The following is a 25,074-nucleotide window of genomic DNA, read 5'->3' as shown; positions in this document are numbered from 1 at the left end:
TCGGAAAAGATCCAGAGGCACAGGTGCTCTCTTCTTCGATGTAGCAAAGGCGTTTGATAAAGTCTGGCACCAAGGCTTGCTTTATAAACTCTACCATATGGGAGTGCCAGACAGGCTCGTGACCATCATACGAGACTTTTTATCAAACCGTCGATTCTGCTTCAGAGTGGATGGCACACGCTCATCCCCTCGCTTCTTACGAGCCGGAGTCCCCCAGGGCTCCGCTTTATCCCCACTCCTATACACACTTTATACAAGTGATGTCCCGCGCCACCCAAACGTGGAATTAGCCTTGTTTGCGGATGACACCGCTCTCTATTACACCCACCCAAAACCCTCAGTCGTCACCTCGAAACTCCAGTCCGCAGCCACCGCCCTAGGCGAATGGTTTAGGAAATGGAGAATTGAGGTAAATCCAGAAAAAAGCCAAGCGGATCACTTTGCTAGAAGGGCCTACTTCCTCTCTGCCAAAAGGGACTGCTCCCATAGGACCAAACAGGTACTTAAGCAAGTATCACTTTTCGGAAAGCCCATCCCATGGGCTAAATCTGCCAAATACCTAGGTGTCACATTAGACAGTAGGTTGAACTTCACTGAGCACATCAAAATAACGCGAAATAGGGCCGCTTTCGTACTAGGGCGACTCTACCATATGTTAGGCAAGAAAAGTAAAATGGCACTTCGTCATAAAGTGACGCTTAACAAAGCTTGCGTTAGACCCATCATGACTTACGCCAGTGTAGTCTTTGCACACGTAAAACTCATTGACAAATATCAAAAGCTTCAAAATCGATTCTTGCGCATGGCCACGGGCTGTCCCTGGTACGTGCGTAATGTAGACCTCCATAGAGATCTTGAGCTGCCCACCATAGCTCAACACATGAAGCAGCTTTCCAAAAGCTATTTTGATACAGCTATTGACCACCCAAATAAGCTAGTTGTCAAGGCAGCCAATTACATCCCTGATAGGGATGCAAAGGCTCTACACAGACGCCCAAAACATGTCCTAGACTACCCTGATGATAAGATCACATTAGATAATGCTCCCCAACAAGGAGAATCCTCTCCCCAGCCCCCAAACACACTCAACAACAACAGATATTACACACACCGACCCCGCCGGCGGAGACGAGGACCCCACTACAGCACAACCGTCACAAGGTATCCCCGCGTGATAGGTCGTGTCTCCCCTGTGCCCCACATTAGCGTAACTGACCTAAGCCGAGGCCCGTACCTCACAGGAGGTGCCCTTGGATCAGCCGCAATCCCCATATGACAAGAGGTGGATGGTCAGGACTCCGGCAGTAGCTGGGTCCGCAACCGTCTCTCCCTCCAGCGAAGGTGGACGGCTTAGGAAACCGGCAACGGTGACCAAAGCTATCCCTCCCTTCCAGCCCATAGTCTTCTTGTCCCGGCTGAGCCTTAGGTTCGCCTCCTAAAACCCGGTGAAGCTGTACAGGTCGCTAGGACCAACAGTAACTACACAAATCGAAAAAAAAAAAACGGACATTGTACAGTCGAATCCTGAGCTTCTATGAATAAACGCGTAATTGGAGACAAGAACATTGGAAGGTTTTCTTCGGTCGACCGGCACCTCTCCCGATACGTCACATATGGTATAATTATTTCTCAACAATATATTATAGTGCAATTGACTAAAATGTAATACAATACTTTACATTTTCCAACCAGTGGCAAGTGACGATAGCTTTGCAACACGACGCACCTGCACATTTTCCTGAGCACACGTATGTGGCCGCGCGGTATAATTTATATTCGGTCGTCGATTGTTATTCCAAGGTCGATTTTTATTCGTACGTCAATTGTTATTTCAAGGTCGATTTTATTCGAACGTCGATTGTTATTCGAACGTCGATTTTTATTCGAACGTCGATTGTTATTCGAACATCGATTGTTATTCGATTGTTTTTTGTTACTACGAATAAATCGACAATCGATTGTTGATTCCGTCGATTGTCGATTTAATCGATTGTTTTTTTTAGAACAATCGCCCATCGCTACTTTAGTTTCAAGAAATCCCAGTTTTTATTTCAACTTATTCAGAAATAATGAATTTAAATATTTATGATCTAGGTGTTACACCCAAACAGTACACGTTTGGGTATATGGTTTGAGGCGTCCACGTAGCTATGTTAAGTTTAACACAAGTTCAAATTAAGAAAACTGTCTACAAAAACTTTGATTACCTGGTTTCTTCTTTTTTGGGTCTACAAGGGAATAGAAATGAAACAAATATTCCGACTAAAAATTCTAATAGTTGCTACACACGTAATAGATTTGACAATCAATTTACTTTACCATTCTGTAGCGACACAAAACTACATTTACCAATCAACACATACTCAAGTTGAGACACCAATTATCTGATTAAACTTACATAAGTGAATATGACCGGTTCTCAAAAATACAGAAATCAATCACCACTAGTCACTGGAATATCAGAATAACTGAACATAAAGAAAAAGGAATTCCAATAAATAAGTATTGTTCCAGCATTATTGGCATCATCTATCAAATGGTGAGCGGGACTAGCCAACAGCCAGTATAAATAAATTTGATAGTTCTAGGTGATATATAACAAATTTTAATAGTTAAAATTATACACAGAACACACTTTATTCCAGTCTAATTAGCACTTTACTAATCAATAATAATTAAACTGTAGTTGTGAATAAGAACCGGTCAAAGAAGTGGATTATATTAATTGTTTACATGAAGTAGACATATAATTAGACGCACAAATTACAGTTATCAAACATTTTGGGCCACCTATTTTAATCGGCAATTAAATTTAATGACTAATTCAGCTTTGATACTTAGAATCACATTTAAAAATCGGATTAACTTTAGACATTGAAAACGATGCCGCTTTTGGCACTATTAAGAACATTATGTTAAATACTGGCATATGAATTACACATTATTATCAGTAGCAGATAACAACTGAGAGCCTTATATTAAGTTTCCATGTGGGAATTTTAATATGAAGCCGTACTGCAAGGAAGCACACACAATCGACATAGAAATACCAATTATCATTAAAATATTAATTGTAATCAACTACAAGTGTTTTAATTTATAGTTTGCATAGCATTCTGGGTACTGTTCTTGGGTCCTTATACAGATCCAAGACAAGTCCCACAGCCCGAAATTAATCTCAAGGGATATGCTTCAAACTGTAAATATTTACATGAACATCAAATATACAACTAATTGGATAATGACATCAATACCAATCTTACCACTAGTATATAAGAATCATCATAATAAATTAGGTTCACGTATTGTAATTCCCAATATATAATGGGAATACTTAAGCAAAAACATCCAATGCAGCATTAGACATATATAAGTGATTACTATATTAATCTGGTAATCAGTTTTCCGGTAACTAGACTCGACACTACAGAGTCCACGGGTCGAAACCATCGTATTAGTGCAATAATTAAATCTAAAGATTATTTTCTTTATACCAATACAATTAGACACACAAGTGAACACAGGTAATCGTTAATATAATTATGTAAGAACATTTACAATAAAATAAATGCGTTACTACTTCCTGACACATAATATTACTAGAAAGCAACAAACTTTCAATTTACAAATTATTTGGAGATGTATTCCATATCATTATCGATCGTTACATAGTGTACTCGGCCCACTATAAAACCTTCTATTTGATGTTTCCACGTAACTAGCGCATTTTGTCTGTAAGCAATGCTATCCACAATCGGTTCGATGATCTGGATAAATCAATCCGTCAAATAGAAACAAATATAGTATCGGAGTATAGTAAAATTGTCGCTGGCACATCAAAACACTCACTGTACATAAACTGGCCACATAAGAAGTACCACGGGCAACATATTTTTAGATTCATAATCAAAATTTACTTTAATACTAAACACTCAGCCGTAAAACTATTACTGTAAACATTTATTTCGGTTGTAGAATTTCATAAAGTACTTCTATTTACAGAAAAATTATCGACGAAGAGGATCATTGTCACTCATTCTTGATTTTTTTACATTTTTGTACGTGTTCGGTGCATGTTTTGAATATTTCACATCATTTATCTTATTATAATCAATTATGTAACTATTTATTAATCACTATCAAATATTATGTCGGCACTGTATAACACAGTGGGTTTCGTGTTACATATATGTACATAGTGCAAAAGTACACAGGGCGGAAGGGCAAATTTAAAATCATTTTTTGATTAAGGCATATTAGGAGTCATCGATAAATTCTCATGTGCCCCATGTTCTTATGTTACGTGACACGGTGTGACATATCTTAAGCATCGTGATGTTACATGTCCCAAAATGTAATAATAAATCTAGAAACAACAAAGAAAGAAAGATAGAAATAATGCCATGTCACGAAATTAAATGTAATAATAAAACTAGTAAAAAATAGATTATTTCTATAAAAATTAATAAAACGATATTTTAATATCATTGAAGTAATTTTCAAACATATTTTGTTATTAACGACACAATGACACAATTTGAGGTGTCATAATGTAAGAGAAATCGAAATACAATAATATTACATATCGGAATTTATAGATGACCCGAATTTAAATCACTGTAACGAAAAACAGGGGTTTAATATAGGAATATTATAATGTTGTATATAAAGACGTTGCTTATGTATTATTTGACATGTATGAACTTAATTATAAACCTTACAGTGGAAACATAATGATAATGTGTTTTGAATTTTGCAATGGACCAAAGCGTCTTTCAAAATTATATAAAGCAATACAATTGTAAAGTAACGAATAGCATATTTACATTGTGATTTAAAAAATATAAGTGTCCATAATTTTTTACTTTCCATTTTTGTTCTGGATTTAGTGTTCTAATACGTGTAGGCTACCATTGACCACTACAGCACGAGGTCACCTGTCAGAAAAACTAAATAAGACTGCAGTCCTAACTGAAGTTACCGAGGACTAAGTTGGAACATCTCATGAACATCTCTCAGGTGCCTCACGACACCCTACAAACCAGAACAAACACAGCAAACAAATTCAACGAGGTTGACCCAAACATCACATGTAGATAGTATTCAAAAATCAAATCATTCTTATCGATTATCAAATCATTACACCCTACACCTATCTACGTACTATAATTAAAGAACCATTCATACCTCTACACTTCGCAAATTCAGATGCAAAAATAAAGTAAAATGCAACTTATTCGGTCAAAGTATGCGTTCTTTCAGAACACGTGAGAATTTTCATTCATCATCTAACGTAATAAGTTCAGTTATGTACAGTCGATTCGAAATCGTCTATAGATTAGGCCTAGAATTAGTCACTATTCAAAAGTTAGTTGAAAGTATTCATGTTATGTTAAATATATGACGTTATTCTTTTTTGCGTTATGCGCGACGTTAAATAGAGTAGGAGTCCTCTTCAGGCTTCCTTGAAGACTGGAGTTAGAGGAGGTAATCCGAAAAATACGTTAAATCGAAAATTACACTCAGAGATCTTTTGTAAAATGCGCCAAAAAGTGCAGAGTACTTCAATATAAATAAGTCTGTGCTGAAGCGAGCTAGTCATCCCAGATCAGATGGGCTGACACACTAAAAGAGCTCTTGATAATGTGGACCGTCAGGGATTCAGAAGTCATACATAGGACCAATTGAAGTAACGCCCATTAGTAGAAACCTGTATCGAACAGAGAATTATTTAGGACTCATATGGATGAATGGGTGACGATGGAAACAACCCTCTCAAGCTCTTATTTCATAGAATATCAGGCATACCATGCTTAAATGAATAACACCATACATTTCCACAACAAACAAAATATTTTCAACTAACTTTCTATAATGAATTAAATTTACATTTACTTTTCATCCCAAAAAGGTAACAGTCTTTATCACCCGACTGCTAAATTAGGGTTTGATCCCTTGATCTCATAAGATTACCGAAGATGGCCGAGCCGTGTTAGAACAATTAAAATTAACTATTGAGAGGAGGAACTTACGAGAGTAAAGACGACCGGAAAAATAGTGTTTATATAGTCAGAAAAAACTTCTTACCTCAGTCTTCTTTTGGACGTGATTGTAGAAACTTTAGTTAAATATGTATTTATTTTACAAAGTAAGTAGTGAATTAATTGATATATACTTAAAGGGAGATAGAAAGGTAAGGTTAGATTGAATAAGAATTTCAATTCTCGCGACCCCGACCAGTTTAGTCCCAAAATTTTCGGGATAACTTTCCGTTACAGAATATATTTAGTTTTTATTTAATTTAATGCTTAGCTTATAGACCAAGTAACCAAATGCATCATTTCCTTACTCAATGTTTGGTATTATGTCAGCAAAATAGACTTCACCCAATTATAGGAAAGACCTGGGTGTGATGAACGGCCTGTGACCATTCCATAAGTGAACCCTTACAAGCCCCTGATAATCCTCCCATCGAAAAAGAAGTATTCGTAGTGCTTGACTGTGCGTGTTGGTGACCACAGTTGTTTGGTCGAATCGAATGGAGAAAAAGCTAATTTATTTTTAGTATTTGTAATTTAGAGCCTGATATAAAAAATAAAGCAAATCATTAAGTTAACAAACATATTGAAATAACTGACAAAACCGGTCTCCTATTGTAATAGTCAACACTGTCGCAGTCGGTTTGAAATCCCGAAATTGCGGGATTGAAAATCAGAATCTGAGGTGTTTAAGTATATGTTTATAGAAAACCCTAAAAATAACATTAAAGATGATACATTTGTGACATTTAAGAAGAGACTGCAAGGTTGGAATGTCGAATTACGATATATAAAGCCCAAAGAAGTAGCGATATTAAGGAACTTGTGGTTTATGTCCAAGTAGTCGACCGAAATAAAAAATTAAAAACCAACTTAACGGTAGAATTTCTTTCAAAGATTTTCGAACGTTACTATTACTTCAATGTCAAAAATAAATGCTTTAATAAAGTAAAAATAACAAACATCAAACAAAAACTCAAAAAACGTAAATAAAACAAATATATTAAGGAAATCATAACTTTCGACCAACAATATTTAGTTTGCCTTTAACCATAGAAACGAAAATCACCAATGCCCGAGTTAAAAATAGATTACTTTCTTTATTTCATATTTATTAGGAACCGGTTAATCCGGGATCATATTATATCGAGATAAACGACAAAAAATATCAAGATATTACTACTGATAAAATCTTTTTCGAACGAATTTTCTTAGCGAAGATACCAGACTTCGGATCTGCTTAAAAAATAAATGCGAAAATGCCATAACCGCGTGTATAAGTCGAATCTAATGTATATAATATTTACTATGACCAGAACCACATCATCATCGCGTTTCGTCGAACGTTCAAATTGCAATTCTGGTCATAGAAAATATATAAATTTTATTTAACTCAACAAAAATTGTGCATATTGTAATAAAACATTACCCCAAATTAGTATGTAACACTAGATTTCGAATAAAAATCTTTAATAAGTTATATATCTAATAGAGATATATAACATGATTACGTTTTTTTCGATTACGTTTACGATATCCGTTTAAAACGTCAATGAATAAATATCAATTCAATTTCTTCTACGAATTGAATAGAACGCACCAAATGTCCATTTATCGCACCTCGCTCACTCGGTAACGACGAGAGCTACTTAAATGTTATGCCAGATTAGGATACTCGCGCATATTTGCCCGAGTAACTCGCCAAAGAACACCGAGTATGTAAACAGCGCGCACGAGTACACCCGAGTGAATTATTTACATACTCGAACTCGCGCTTGCGCACCTGTATGCAAGTATGTAAACCTGGCAAAGTAAGACAAAAGGGGGCGAAAAACCACCCTTGAAATTTAAATTGTTATGTGAACTTTTTTTAATATCGACTATACTTTTCTCAAGTGTTTGTAAAAGTTAATTATACAAAGGAATTAATACCAACTTTCAGATAATTTCATGTGTTAAATTAAGAAATGTTTCAGGTATCCAAATTTTTATAACTCTTAGCCGAATAACCCAATATTCCTTATCAGGCTATCCAATTCTTACCGATCTAAAATGTCTGGTATTAAGAAATTGATTATTAATAACGGGCATATTCGAAGTTGGGATAATCATTATTCAAATAATCTGCATTTATGATATTGAAATTTAAACCATCAGTTCCGATAATCGACATTCTGACACTCAATTTTATTGTTGAAATAGCAATGCTTTGCTCTGTTTATATTTTAACCAGCAAAAAATTCGCGAAAGAATTACATGTACACTACCAGTTACATAAAAAAGTAGCATATAGAAAATGTATTTACATACATTGTGTATACAAATACTAAAAAGTGTTAAAATTATTACTTAATAATTTCTTATATTATTAGAAAAGTATTTTGAGCAAGAAGGGCTACCTACATATTCAATGACACGAAAATACCATCTCAAGTTTCTAGAAACCTGAATGTGGTATTAATTGTATCCCTTTTACCAAATACCCATATCTTGGAGCTAGCAGATGTACTAACCCATCTGACTCCTTATCTCTTAATTTTCCACATATAATGACTATTGTCTAACTTTATTATGATATCCAGAGTTCCAGACGATTTAAGACCGAGACTACTGTATATTATATTTACATAGTTAATCTTATTTGTGCTTTATACCGAGGCAATATAAATGGAAAAAAAATTAAGCGAAATATTCTGGCTCATTACCATATGTTTTGTATTGGTACAACCTATATCTTGCACTCCTACTTAAATGGGTATCCAGCACACCAGCTATAGACAATTCCAGCTCTATTGCTGGAGACAGCTGATCAATGCTACGGATGTCGATACAGTAGGACCAATCTTGTGGCAAACCGTAAATGATATAGATGGCACCGCCGAATGGTACGAGCCAAAGGAAAGCTTTGACAAAATACTTGAATTTTCGCCACAGATGAGGCCGCCATCGAATCGGTCGGCTTATCCTCTGGGTATCTTTATGTCAGGCGCTCTTACCCTTACGCCTTCTTTTCGGGGCTTGGGTCTTAGTGTTGTCGGCTAAGGCGCGGAGCATCGTCATTTGGGCATCGGTTAAGTCCACAAGGAGTAAGGTGCGGTTCGCGAAGTCGATCTCTACTTTGAGGGGGTCCGGTAAGTGTAAGGTGAGCTTGGCAGTGGTCGCGGTTGTGGTCGTCGTTACAATCGGTGGACACTGGGGACCAGATTTGTCTTGGCCCTCAGACGAGTGTTGTCACTTATCCATATCCACATCTTTCGACTTCTTCTTGGAGACCTTAGTCTTCGGCACTTCCTCTTTGGCATCGTCGAATGTGGCCTTCTTGTCGCTATCCAGGGGCGGCAGATCCATAAGGTAGGGCATCATGCTGCGAGACTTCTCCTCCGTCGACAGCCACTCCATCTGAAGTTACATTGTGAGGTATAAATAACCAAAAAATCCAGGTGGTAATAAAAGCTAAGAGTAATTTAATGACTACAGTTTGAAGAATAGAATAATGAATGAGAAAATCCTTGTTACATGGTACACATATACCTCTGAGATTAACATAATAGTTCGAAAATCTGGATTTATTTGGTGAGAGAGTTAACAATTTACAAAAAGTATGCCTCCCTTACCACACCCTTCAAACCATAACACAGCAGCGCTTAACACCGCTGTTATAAGGCAGAAATAGGTGCTGCGGTGGTGCCGCCGGATTCGAATCACAAAGGGCTCTACCACCTATACTTATATTGTTTATAAAGAGCGTACCTTCTGTCGGTGATCCTGTACGGCGTCGTCGCATATCTCGATACACATGCGCTCGGTGAGGCGTCCGTCGTCCGAGGCGTACGCGGCGGCCTGCCACGCCACGCCCAGCTTGGAGAGCGCCCGTCCGCTCATACCGGCGGTGCGGTGGGCCAGAGTCGAACACAACGCACCGTAGTCGAAGTGGTCCACCGTTAAACGCCTGCAAATATAACAGTCGTGTCATCATCAACACAGTAGTCTTCCACTGCTGAGCACGCGTCTTATCTCAGAATGATGGATTAGGCTATAGTCCCGCTAGAGTTCACATTTAAAACGTTTGGAACTTGTTTAAACGCCTGGAGATATAATATTTGTGTCATCACCAGCCCATTACTGTCCCATTGCTCAGCACTGGTCTCTAAGAATGAGAAGGATTAGGCCATCGTCCACCCCGCTGGACAAATGCATATTGATAGACTTCACATTTGAAAACTTTTTTTTAAGGTTTCATAGGTATGCCAGGTTTCCTCACGATGTTTTCCTTCGCTGTTTAAGCAAGTGATAATTAATATCCAATTCCCACATAAGAAAGATAAGAGGTGTGTGCCTGGGATGCCTGGGGTGCCTGGAACCTCGGACCCCTCGATCAAGGAGCCAAGTTACTTAATCAATAGGCATCACTTCTATTATTTAATATTTGTTTACTAATTTAGTATTCGTTTTGAGTTTGTAAAATATTGAAATCAAACGTACATTCGAAGTGTCCATTATTTTCAAATAATATAAGACCAGAAAAAACACACAGACAAAAAACAAGGACAGCATCTTCTAAACAGTATGTGTTAGCTGTAAGTTTAGTTTCGGATCCGTAGTATCTACCATAGCATAGTAGAATGAATTTCTATGTATAACTATTTATTGTTTATACAATATAATTGGCCAACTGCAAGTCAATCGCACGCAGAAGGTTCCACACCATCATATCTTTATTTTTAGTATTTGTTCTCAGACGGACAGACAGCCAGGCAGCATAGGCTTAGTAATAGGGTTCCGTTGGGTATGGAACCGTAAAAATAATAGTATTTAAGAATAATAGACTCAATTTTATTCCCAAATACATTTTTGTTGGGTTCCTGCATAGTTATAATATCTTTCAAAAGACGACAATATGAAGCACTATGACCTATGGGAATACACAGAGAATATGAGACAACTTAAGCGTAAATAATTTAATAAGCGTTTGGCTTCGTTGTATCTTTTCTATTTTCTATTCATAACTTAGACATACATTATTTTCGCAAATTATTTTATTTTCAAATTTAATTTTTTTTGCTACCACGAGCAATCATTTGCTTATACTAAGCTCGCACAGTTTTTGCCTTGCCGCTTAAAATCTTTATAAATAGTTTTTTCTACAATCGTACGGAATAATAAAAATGACGAAGTAAACAATTCACTATTTGTAATACCCAAAATAAAATTTTATTTTGGGTATTACTCGAATGAAGCGTACAAACGCTTCATTCGAGTTTAATAAGTGCGTGAAGATAGTTAAATCGGTCGCAACGCATGCTATAGCAAACACGTAAAACATACTCTACGCTATATAACTTCGCTATATATTACTTTCGCTGTTTTTAAGCCACAATACTTGTGTTGTAAGCTGGTCGTCACTGCATTCGCAGTCACTGCCATCGTTAGAAGACCTTCTATCGTCTTCTCGAACCTTCCGTCGCGTATAGCGCCATCTATCACAACTATCTAAAGTATTTGACCTTCGCTCATAATAAAAAATGACCAAATCTGCGTCGACAAATATAAATATTAATATAAAATCGCATAGTATACTACAAAGGCTTAGTAATAGGGTTAATTATTAACTAGGTTTAACATTTGGTATAGTCTACAATTTTTAATACTATTCGCATCTTAATTCTTAAAGCCGTTAAAATGATTTCGTGTGCCAACTTTTCGCTCGACGCAAAATACAAAAACATCTTTATTTACCGCTCATCTAAAATTTATTTTCTAAGTCTTATAGTATAGCAGCCGCAGTTCACAATATTATGTTGTTTATGGTTTAGGAGTTGAGTTGGTAATCTATAGTCTGATTCATAATTAGGTGTCCAAAATGTAAACAAACAAATGTCACTGTCAGAATTAACAAGAAACATAAACTTTAACAAACTCAACAAAAAACGAAAACTTTACAATTATTCACAATTTATCGAACGCGCTATGAAAACGATAATACATTTGAGTTCGATTACAATCACGAAAATGAATAACATCAGCTACGAAACTTAAAAATGACGGCACAAGAAATGTATTGGGTTCCGATTGTGTTACCATTATCACATTTTAATTTTCTACCATAAACCTTGTTTTATTATTATTACTGTATGGAAGGAAATTGAGGTAATATAAATATTAGAAAATTTGAATTGATCTTAATTTATTTAGATTATTATTTTATTATTGTTGTATTAATTTTATATTGTTAAAAATAAGAAACTACCATTTGAAACGTATTTTCTTGATAGGACAACACCTTTGTTTACATTTTGGACACCTAATTATGAATCAGACTATAGTAGTCTATGGCACTATTAATGTATTGTTACCATTATGCTTCACATTGGTCACAACCAACCATTAGTACGAGTATATTGCTTGCAGTAAGCGACTTGTTTGATGGGGTAAAGCAAAACACTCGCAAGATGTGAATGGATAATGGACAATAAGCTTATGGAGCTTGCAGTAATACAGGTTACAGGTTCGAATCCTGGCTACAACGCAGTACCTATTTCAGCTTACTTAGCTCAGCAATGTTAAATATTCTGGTGTTCTGGTGTGAAGGAAGAAATAGACATTCCAACTTAGTCCTCAGTGGGTAGCTATACATCGATGATTGACTTTTGGTATAGCTTCAATTTAATATTTTAGAGATGTTTATGGGTGACAGTGGCCATGCATGTAGACTGTATGTTTATTTGCTTCTTCTATGTTATAAAAAGCTGTGCTTTTAGTCACTACAGAGATGCAATGCAAATGAGAATGAATGAATGAATGAATGCAATGCAAATGAGATGAAACTTTACTATCAGTCAAATTTGTCAGTATTCATTAGATATTGACTTAGCACATCCAAATTTAAGTGTGATGGATTAATGCAAAGCATTCGCTGAATATATTATGGACTTTTGTCTCATGAAATAATTTGTAAGTTTATTAGCAATTCTTGAACACTAATATTCATAAGATAATATTTACAAATTATCGCACATGTCAATGCAAAACAGAGCAGTGCCTCATAAAGAATATGAATGACTCCTATGCCTCCTGCCAAGCTGTAGACTTTACTTTCGATTTGCTGACCCTAAAGATGTAGCGGAGTTAGCGTTTTTCTCGACCTTAACAAAATCTGTATTTTCCGGTCATTGACTCATCAACCCTAAAGTTAAATTGAGGAGTAAGCGCTTACCTTTTCCCTTCCGAGGCCGGTTGCAGCACAAACGTATCAAAGTAAAGTCTGATAAGACGCTCGCGCTCCTCGAGTCCTGGCAGGCCGAACTCTATCATCTTGTCCAGGCGGTCGTTGATCGCGGAGTCAAACTGCTGCGGTGTGTTGGAGGCGAGCACCAGCATGATGCGGTTGCTCTGGTCGGAGGTGCGGTAGAGGAATGCGTTCAGAGCGGCTCGCAGGTCCTCGCTGATGTGCTCGGACGAACGCTTGCGGAGGAACGCGTCCGCCTCGTCGATGAACAGTAACACGCCTGTAGAATGTCATCGTTTTTAATAAACAAAACTTGCTGGAAACGTTCTTTATTAAATTGAACGTCGAAAACCGTTATTTATTAATTATTGACCCTCCATAAACATAAGCCTGCCTGTAGTTGATATTTAAGGTGCTCCTTTAGAAGTTTGATATGTATTAATAAAATTCTTGTACTTTGTGAATAATGTACCTTTTATACAAATGTTTATACATATAATAAATTAATAACAGTCACTCAGTTCGTTTTCAATAGTACAGGCCACCCAGAAACCTAATGATCTGTGATTACTAACTGTAGTGTGGAGCTAAGGCTTCCCAATAAAAGATAGGTTTAGAGTAATGTTAAGTTAGCTACAATAAAAACTTTAAAGTAACACGCCTCTCAATACACAAAAGCCTATGACATCACAACACTAACAATAATAATCTCACACGCTTAGTTTGTATTATTACCACAATAGCTTACCTTTACGACTGGTGTTGGCCCAATCAAAGACCTTGTGTATCGCGGCCACTGCCTCCTTGCCCATAGGCGCCACGTCACCGCCGGTCAAGATAGCGTACTCCATGCCAGAGTGCATAGCCAATTTCTAAACAATAATAATAAACATCAACCTAAAGTAACAATCATAGTATTGGGCTGAAAAGACTAATAAGAGCTAAATAATGGTTCCCTCAACTTTATCAAGACAAGATAGATCTTTTGAATGTAACGTAACTCCAAAAAAATCTTTTTCTCACTGGAGAATTATTTTTCTATATCTTATTGAAAGGAAAAATTATCAGTAGATCCATACATATTTGTATCCATACATATACATATATGTTTATTTGTTCCTGTCCCATTCTCGCAATTTGCCTCAAAATATGCAAGATTCCCTATTATTGCTTTATTTTTACACCTATCTTCATCATATCCTCTTAGTTTACCAGAAAATACCTATTAAACAACATTCATATTCAACCAAGTTTATAACGTAAAAACTCACCAGCAGATTCCACATTCCATACATAACCTAACTTAACCTAACCAAAATGTATCAAAAACTCACCTTAGAGAAAAGCGTCTTGCCGGTACCAGGGGGTCCATACATCAGCAGATTCCTGTAGAATCCCTTGTTCAAGCGGGTATTCTTTGTGGCTATAGCGATGTCCCGAAGGCGATTCTCGAGTATCGGAGAGAGGATAACCCCGGATAGAGCATCGGATGGCTTCTTGAAGCGTGTGACCACCCGGGACGCGGTCAGGATGGGGTGCTTCACCGCTTCCAGGATTGAGAACCGGGATGTCTCGTTCACGAGCGTTGGTTTACCTAGTGAGGATTAATACCATATCTATAAGAGCTTATTTTCATAACAAGTGACGTTTTAGTTAATTTTATAAAATAGTTATTTCGATAATAAATTTCAAGCGATCACTGAAGACTTAGTTAGAATACTGAAAACAAACTGAAACCTAAAAACGTTAACATTGACGTTTTTATTTTACTCTATTTAATGGAAGCTGCACATTATTATACAATCCATTTAAGGATAAAGATCTCTATGATTCATCCATATCTGGTTTCATATTGAACAGTGAACAACCTGAATTCAAACAATTGCATTTGTAGCTGGGGACTAAATTTGAACACCGCATTCTGCCTTAATATACTCAGAACAGATAACCGTTTTAACGTACCATTACAAAGACATAATATACTAACATTTCCTCTACCATTACGAAGACATAATGTGCTAACAATTCCTATACTTTCATTACATTTCGTTTAAAAAATTCAAGATGCTTACCAATTCTGGCCTCGATGAACCGCGCGGTGACCGAAGTGGCGCCCTTAGCGGCGTACACGCCCAGCGCGAGCAGGGAGAGCCCTCCGGCGGCCGCCAATGTCTTGTTCCAGTCCGTCACCAGAGCGTTCAAGCCCGCACCAACCACGCTCCCGGCAGTCCTGTACGAAATAATATTAGATACTAGCTGACCTGGCAAACGTCGTGTTGCCATATAAATAAAAAAATGTTAAGGGTGAACAACCCTTATCACTTATGGGTATGAAAAATAGATATATGGTGAAAATCGGAAAAGCCATTTTGGAGGAGTATGGTAGCTAACATTGTGACTAAGATTGTGTGTGTAAAGGTATGTGAAGTCTACCGATACGAACTTGGCCAGCGCGGTGGACTATGGTTTAATCCTTCTCATTCTGAGAGGAGAACCGTGCCCAGCACAGTGGGACAATAATGGGTGGATGATGATGATGACATTGGGTACATCAACTCACTTGATACTCTCCAGAATGGTGGTTCTGTCCTCAGCCGCCTTGAGGCGTATCTGTTCAATGGTGATGTCTCTGTTCTCGCGGTCGGCCTTCGCCCGAGCGCGGGCCTCCGCTTCGATGGCCTTCAGCTTGTTCTTCTCGCGCAACTCCATCTCGTGCTCGATGGTAGCGCGACGCAACGCCTCCTGTTTTGCAACGCTCTCCTCCTGTCTGTGAGCGAAATGAAATAATAAAAAAATGTAACCAAAATTTAAAATTTCTTCATACATGAGATTAATGTTTAAAACCAATGATCCACATCCATTGATGTTAAGAATATAAATAACAAGTCACAAATACTTTACACCTATATGAACTATGCTACAAATAATTTGTGCATTCTTGTTTGATTAATAAATAACTGTGAATTTAAAATATAATTAACTAACTTTACTCCATTTACACAGTTTACAGATTGGTCCACTCTTAAAGATCCATATAGTAAATAGTCAAGGCACACGTTTTTTTTATAGTATACAGTCCAACTGACGGTTACTACTGCCCATGGTCATCTGTAACCAACCCCAGGTAAGATTATATTCCTAGCCGAGGTCGGCCACAGATGCGCCGCTACCCCAGACGACTAAGATGGAACCCTGAAAAAGTGTGTATGTTGAGTTACCTGCGCAGAATTTCTTCTTGGGCCTGCTGTTGTTGCGCCAACTGCTCCTCATACCTCTTCTTAGCGAGCTGGTCTGCATACTGCGCCCTCATCTGATGTTGTTTTGTCTCCTCCTGTGTTTCAATCATGCTTAATTGGGGTATGGTGCTCAAGAAATATATATAACCATGTTAGTTTTTATATATGAAATTAAAAATATATTAATTTAAATTTGATTATGTTTAATGTTAATATAAAATATGTGTTATTTGAAATAGTTGGGCTGTTTCAAATGGTGAATTTGAAATGTTGACGATGATATGTTACTTATATAAGTTACATACAATATGTATAATTATTTGGGGAACTTAATTAACAAATTTTGTAATTAATATTCCATAGTTAATTTAACCTAACAACCATATTTATCTCTGCTAGTCAATCTCAATCTCAGTCAGTTTGATGTGAAGCTAAAAACCCACCTGCAAGGTTTTTCTCTTCTCTTCATGGTCAATGCGCCTCTGGTCAACCTTGGACTGCTCGATGGCGGCCTCGTACTCCTTTATCTTGGCCATCTGCTCCTGCTGGCGCGTCGCCTCTTGCAGCTTGCTGAGCTCCAACGCATCCTTCGCATGTTCTGATAAACAAAAAACATCATCATCAACTGTTTACAATTTTATTAACGAGGTTTGGTTCTTACAGATATTATGACCCACGGAGCGTTTTCCTTCCGCCTTTGCGTAAAATAGTTGATTTGTTCCAACTCACGAGATTGCAGTTTTACGCGTTTAAATAATCGCAGCTGGATTATTTAAGATGGAAAGAGATCGATAAATTTTATCCTCGGTCGCAGTGGAAACAGCAGATCATTTCGCCGATGCGGATATAAATCGCACCGTAAAAACTGCAAATAACATTTTAATTTTTATATTTTTATTTCTACGCGTGGTGCGGTTCCGCGTCCGCGCGCTATGGCAAAAGAAAAACGCTCCGTGAGTTACACCTCTAAATTAGACAGCTGCGGAAACATGAACTATGCTTATTAATATATATAAAAGTATATATATATGTATATATTTTCTTCTGTCATGCCCTTTTTTTTTTTTGTTTACGAGGGGGAAACCTTCAAAAGGTACCCGACGACATGCGAGCGACGCCGGGTTATGTGGGATTTTTACCGCACTAAAACCCCCCCGGTGGTCGTCCTCAACGCTTGTTGGAGAACTCCGGGATCTCCGAGGGAACACAACCGGAGTCCTCCAAGCGCAATGCCCCGATCGGGCTCTACCCTGGGGGAGCACTTTTGACTCCTCCCACACCATCTGGTGTTTACGACGGTATGCGACCACACATACCGTCGTCCTTCCCGGGGTTGCTTGCTGGACGGTCCGAGCTCCCACTCTTGCCACCCGCAACCCCGGAAGCCCCCTTTTAGTCGCCTCGTACGACAGGCAGGGGATACCGTAGCCCTATTCTATTCCCGAGACTACAGGGACAAACATCTGTCATTGCCTAGACGCGCTAGGACCACCATCGTCTGTCATAGAAATTAACTTTTGATGAAAATGAGGGATTTTTGTTTCAAGTACCCGACTTACCACAAAACTTCATATTTTTGAAGTTAAGCCCACATAATTACAATAAAAAAATTGTAAACGAGCGGCGGTACCGTAACAAACGAACCATGAAGTCATACCTCTATCACCTTTCGTGTTCTGAATTGACAAGTATTTTTTCTAAGACTACGTGATAAAGAGCGACTACATATCTATGTCGCCTTCAGGTAAAACACGTACGTATTTCTGTTTTCAATAATTTTTAAATCTTTTAAGTTCTATGCTTTTCAAAAAAAAGCATTGACATTTTTCGTTTAGTTTTCATAATCTTGAAACTATAATTAAATCGTACTTATTCTTCAATCTACTAATAAGAACTAGTAGTAATCGAAGTACTTATTCTTCAATAATATGTTTTTTATCGCAATTAGGCTATCGTAATTGAATTAGAACTAAATCATAACATACATAACTGCATAAACTGACCAGCAGCTAAAATTAGCTAGCCGGAGGACGAAGGGGTGCGCGAATCAATAACGAAGTTTAAATCCCCATACCACCCTACCACCCTTCCTCCCTTCCCATATTTCATAATTATATTTAACATCAATCACCCCATCCATCGCTCATCGTATGACGCCGACACAGCATCCAATAGGAGAGCTCGAACACGCGCAGGTCACGCAGGTGACCTGTTATATCTAGGGCGTCTAACTTATAGCGTCCTTAACTAATCGATACAGTTCCTGGGATCCGGGCGGCTCCCCATGCTTTTCGTGTATTCAAAATGGCCGCCGAACAAAGAAGCTTCCCGATATCGCGGCGTGTATTGTAATAATAGATACAACGACCACAATCCTGTGATCATTGTATCTATTATTACTTATCTTATCAATAACACTATTGACCCTACAATAAATAAACCATGAATAAATAAAATGACAATTTTTTACTAATCTTCATTTCCTACTGCCTACCCTTAGATAAATCCCTTCTGAGTCCTTACTTAGTTATGTAAAGAACTATTGTGCGAATTTTTTTGCGAGTTTTAGAATCTGCGATTTTGCTTGTAGCTTGCGATGCGGGAAATGACTTGAGGCCCGCTTTTTGTAGACCGTAATGTAAAATTTACTAATTAAGAAGCCTAGCGGGCGTAAACGAGCTATGACTTTATCACAATCAAGTCAATAATTTAGTTTTATCATCCTTTTTCACAACTTTTTGAAAAATAATTTTAGATGTTTTTTGTAAAAATAACCTGAGGACCCTAAGGGAAATGTACCAAGTGACTGCTTAATCATCAGGGTATTTGTTAAAAATATTAACTCTTATACTAGTCATTCTAGAAGTTTTAATATTGACTTCACATAACAATGTTAAGAGCATACATGCCTATTTTTTAGTCTTAGGATCATAAGGATGATCTTTTAAATTTAAGTTAACAATAGAAAATGCCTTTGTCAAGTGCACTAAAAATATCTTGAAACACTTGATTACCATTTATCCATTTGACAATTTTACCAACCAGCACTTAGTCATGTTAACAGTTAGATTATTGCATGTTTTTTTTTCAGAAAATATCCCCATTTTTTTTTTTAATTTATCATAAATGTACATTGTCTATATAATGCCATTATTGCTGCATGATATGATGACACTTTGAAACATAATGAGAGGCAATGACTGTAGCTAATGTCATTCAATATCCTGAATAATTGTATACTGGTCCCATGCTACAAAATGGTCTGGTGGCTCTGGTCAGAACTGCTTAGAACTATCTAATAACAATTAAAGAGCTCTTTAATTAAATTAATTAAAGAGAATTAAATTAAGAGAGAGAGTGAGAGAGAGAGATTTGAAGGTGGTAGAACCCTTTGTGGTTCGACTCCGGCGGCACCATCGCCACACCTATTTCTACCTAATAACAGCAGTGTGAGGTGCTGCTGTGATCCGGTTTGAAGGGTGTGGTAAGGGAGACATACTTTTCTGAGGCGTTCCAGCTTAGTCCTCGGGGGTAGCAGCGCATCTGTGGCCGACCTCAGGTAGGAATATCTAATCCTATCTGGGGTTGATTACAGATGTACATGGGCGGCAGTAGCCACTTATCATCAGGTGGACTGCATGCTCGTCTGCTAATCTTATATTATAAAAAAAATTAAAGAGCAATAAGTCTATGGAGAACAGATTTTGAACCTCAATTTTATTTGTAAACACCAAAAAGAAGTTATGATCAATGACACACATACATTTTTGTAATAAATTTGATAATTGGTACTGGTTAAAAAGACATTGTTGACAATTGTTACATTTCAAATATGTATTTAGTGTATTGTGTATAAATATAATCTACGCCATTATTATTAAAAGATAAGATCTTCAGTTACTTTAAGTATTATTTGTTATCTCTGCATCTACTGAATGGACTCTAAAAACTTATCTTTAATGAAAAGGTTTATTAGACCTATTTTACTCAAAATACCCAAAAAAAAGCATGATCCAAGTTCCAAGCCACTATTATCTTGATTCAAATGTGATTCAATGATAACATATCATGTTACAAAACTGTTATTATGTTTTAAGTCTATGCTTAGTGTGCACTAGCTGTGATAACCTATTAGTTGAAACTCATCATCTTAATTAAAGGGTCCAATGTTCAACTCAGGTGCACCTCAGATTTTTCAAAGTTATAAAAAACATTGCGAGGAACCTGCATACCTGAGATTTAAAAAAGGAAGTTTTGAAAGGTATATGAAGACTACCAATATGCACCTTGGCCAGAGTGTTAGACTATAGCATAATTCTTGTCATTTTGATGGGTACCCGTGCCCAGAAGCGAGGCAGTAATGGTTAGAAGTCAACACTTAATGTCATAGATACAAAAAGACGATGAAGAATAGATATAGTACATATAGAACAAAACAATAGTATTGGACAATTCTAATTCCAGGGAGTTTATTGATTTATGTCTATTTTAGATAACCTTCAAAAAAGGTTAATCTAAAGGAGATGTTTCATTTTCGGCCATCTCATGTACACTATATCTAAAAAATACGAATAATTTGTATAATTGAAGAAAAATACACATATATTTTGATAACCTGAAGTATTCCTGTTTAAAAATATTTAAAATAAGCATTCCTCATTGAAATATTAAATATGGCGGAATACTGTCAATGTCAAGTTTTCAAAACTGTCGATGTCGGTCAGGAACCTATGTGTACACATAGGTTACTATACTCTTTGGATGTCGGTAATTCAGTATTTCGCTGTTTTTGTCGTAAAGTTATTGTTACCTTAGTACTTTACAACCTGGCTTTTGTTTTAGGTATCCCGTCATTATTTCAGAATTTAATTAATTATTTATAATAATTATAACAAAACCACCACTTAAATAGTATCTGGTTTTATAGATGTAAGTGACATGTCAAATTAAAAAAGAAGAAGTTGTCAATTTGATATTGGTAAAAGTGAATATATACGTATTATAATAATATAATAGTGGACTCCAATGTAAACGTTGAATAAATATGTACTGATGAGAAGATTCTATTTTAATCCTGAATATGTTTCTGCGCTGTGCTGCTTATAATTTTGGACTGATTCTACCTTACTTGTTTACCCAGCTTATGTTTTATGGACTCTTGTCATTTTCGTGCGATCGCTGTGGATTGTGTTGACAAGGATTCAATATCATCAGGTAAAATATACATCAGTTAGTTGTATTAATCGTGAAATAATCGTTAATAATTTTAAACTAGAGAAGCTAATCTTTTTACATTTCTCTTCTTTTAGATAATTACAATAGCAAGACAAGGACATTCTTGGGATGACAAAATAATCAGTTATTATTGCAACTGTATCGCTGGGCAACGAACCGTACTCGTAGGTAGTTGCGCTCACATTATGACCATTGTTTGATGTTTGGGCTGAGCTCGTCACAGGATATTACAGAACCTGCTACATGATTGGATGAAAATATTGATAAGGGAAGATTTTGAAAATGAATAAATAATGTATCTAAGTGAAGAATAAGTAAAATATTACCAAATGTGTACTTAAAGTTGTTTTATTTACACACTTAAATGTTTTAACTAAAATAAATTGGTATAGAAGTACATATTTTGGTATGTTTGTTTTAAGTCAAGATTTATGAAAGTAAATATAATTAATGTTTATCAAATATAGGCATTGTTTCTCAATACATACAATACAATATTTATATATCTACGCCCATTCGCGTAAAAAATATATTAAAAAGTATATAATGTATATAGTAAGTTAAAATAGAATGACAGATGACATTATTACGGTAATCATTACCGCCATGATGTTTTTCCACTGTTATGTTGCAAGTTTAAGTGTAAATTATTGTTTTTTAACAATTAAACGAACATGATTTGAAGAAAATGAACCCCTACGAATTGTTCTTTGCAAGTTTTCTTAGTTTTTAGTATAGTGTACAAAAGGTGGCCGGGAGCCCATACATTTTGAAACATCTCCTTTAGAATGATTTTACGAGCAAACTCTTCGGTTGTGGCTCAAACTCGTTTAAAATATTCATATTAAAACATAGCAATAGATTCAATGAAACATATATGATTTTACCACAATGAAAAAGCAAGTTTTTATTTTATAAGATTGGAGTGACAGACGTCTAATGCCAAATACAGATGTACTGCTACTGCCACATCTCTATCGCCTAATATGTAAGTCAGCTGCCATCCACCAAAATGCAGATCATCTTCTCGTTAGAAATGGATATAGTGTATATACACTATACACACGTAGCGGTTGATATATGTATTTGCATATCCATATGGATATGCAAATACATATATCAACCGCTCCTACTTATAATATTGTAACCCACAAAAGTACCTTTTCGTTTTCATTGCATAAATTGCCTTATTTTAATGTGTTGTATCGACACAAGTAATGTTATAAAGCATTTAAAATAAAACATATTTACCCTGACTTTCATAGACATACCTGCAGAAATGCAGATTTTATTTGCATTTTGGCATATTCAAAACTTTGAAACGCTCTCCTGTAAAGTTGTTATTTTGCAGTTACAATATTATATGTAGGAGGGGTCGATATAACACTCGTCAACCCTACAATTAATTTGCTTATATGATAACAATATGGTGGGTGAGATGACAACACTGACAAAGAAAGGTCTTTTGACTAGTAATCCTTATCCTTTCTATTATTATAAATCAGAAAGTAACTCTGTCTGTCTGTCTGTCTGGTTGTCTCTTCTTCACGCCTAAACCACGGAACCGATTTTAATGAAATTTTGTACAAAGATAGTCTGAGACCCGAGAAAGGACATAGGATAGTTTTTATCCCGGTAAACCCACGGGATCTAGGGTTCGATCTGAGAATCGATCTTCTGGACCCAAAATATCGATTATTTTAATCGATATTAGTAAGGATTGAATAGTAAACTATGCATTTGATCAAGTGATGATCTTTAGCAAAGTTGAAGGTACGAATTTACAGTTTTATGTATGTTAGTATGTTATATTATTTTCTTTTAAACGCGGGCGAAGCCGCGGGCAAAAACTAGTATTATAATAAGTTCTAATAATAAATCTTATAGATATTTCATAGCTATATGACATTATAACTCTATATGTATCCTACGATTACTCTGATATAAATGTGTATTGTAAATATTTAGGAGGTCTCCAAAATCCCTATACATTAACATAACAATATTCCAGAAACATAATAATACATTATAAACGATACTTACATATATCTCAATACTCATCAAGGACCAAAAACGCCAAACATCTAAACATGTTTTGTAATGACCTTCATCCCTACAAAGTGAATATATAAGAAAATAAAACAATAATATTACCTTTTTTCCCGCACAAATGTACTACAACTGGTCACCAGGGTCGGGAGAGGTTATGCCGTCGCGCATTATGCAATACCGCACAATGTGACCAAAGTAATTAAAACGACTTACTTGATCTCTCTAGGTCCTTGGCCGCCTGCGCTGCTCTCTCCAGGGCACTAGAGTCGAATCTATACGCCTCCATTGCTTTTCTTTCGGATTTTGTTAGGTTAACCGGGGGGGCACTCGCGGCCCCTCCGTCGTTGGGAGCGCCCGGCGGCTCATCCCCCGCCAGTTGTGTTGGCCGCGTATACCCAAATATCCAAGACATAACGAAATATTATGTTGTTAATTCATCGAATGACTAGCTAAACTATAATACCGATGGACCGCAAACAAATCTTTCACGACTTATCCGAACCCGCACGAAACGCCATTCAACTGATTTAGTCAAAGATTGCCAGTTGCCGGCGGCGGCACAATTTTGTATTTAATTTTCAATGAAAGTCAGTAATGCCAACCGTACGGATATGATGTGAAGATAAATAAGAAATGCAATAAGTTTATACGTAAATGTCTGTTAGCATATGATTGAAAAAAAATCATCATGTAGCTAGTTATAATATTATGTATATTCTATTGAACGCATTTGTTAAATAAATCACTGGATACCGAATAGCGTGCATGTCTGACAGATAACGCCTGACAGCACTTTTATTCTTATTGGGATTCTCTGACAGTGAACGACATTAGAGACAACTGACAGTTAATAGTCGTGCTGCCATCGTATTACCTTTCCCAAGTAAAAAGAAATCTCATATTTCTATAAAGTAAGTGAGAACAGAATATTATCATTGATCACTAAAGTGACAGTAATATGACAATAGTTAATTAGAATTAGTAACGGAGGATCGGAATCTATGATGATATGGAAAAATATAATAAAATTACTCGTATATGGCAATAGTATAAATCAATTGACAGTTGGCGTCATCATCCTGACGTTTTATTGACAGTAATCCAAGTCATAGACTAAAATATCATAAGTCATAGACATAAGTACTAAGCACAATTAACTGTTGGTTTATATCGATAGGTAATATTTTGTCGATATATATTCTACACTTTCCAGATTAGCCCATAGCCGGACCAGGGCTCAAAGTAGGCTAATAGGTCATATGAAAAATCGATAGAGGTTTACTTCACA

The 25,074-nt window shown here is 36.5% G+C and overlaps 1 protein-coding gene across 1 annotated transcript; it reads right to left on the bottom strand.

Moving 5' to 3' along the window:
- Positions 1 to 2,256: 2,256 nt before the first annotated feature.
- bor (ATPase family AAA domain containing bor) lies at positions 2,257 to 24,331 on the bottom strand. Its single transcript, XM_073074415.1, has 10 exons — positions 24,000 to 24,331; positions 16,943 to 17,097; positions 16,482 to 16,594; positions 15,824 to 16,030; positions 15,336 to 15,493; positions 14,598 to 14,857; positions 14,012 to 14,135; positions 13,252 to 13,543; positions 9,789 to 9,987; positions 2,257 to 9,437 (listed from the first exon to the last, which is right to left on the bottom strand). Exons 1-10 carry the CDS (start codon positions 24,196 to 24,198, stop codon positions 9,270 to 9,272), a joined length of 1,875 nt encoding a protein of 624 aa, XP_072930516.1. The 5' UTR covers positions 24,199 to 24,331; the 3' UTR covers positions 2,257 to 9,269.
- Between the last annotated feature and the right edge of the window lie 743 nt (positions 24,332 to 25,074).

Source organism: Epargyreus clarus, unplaced genomic scaffold (genome assembly GCF_041222505.1).
Source record: "Epargyreus clarus isolate Ecla_fem2 unplaced genomic scaffold, WU_Ecla_fem_2.2 ptg000007l, whole genome shotgun sequence".
Taxonomy (NCBI): Eukaryota; Metazoa; Arthropoda; class Insecta; order Lepidoptera; family Hesperiidae; genus Epargyreus; species Epargyreus clarus.
The sequence above is the reverse complement of the archived record's forward strand: the minus strand, read 5'-3'. Positions and strand labels throughout refer to the sequence as shown.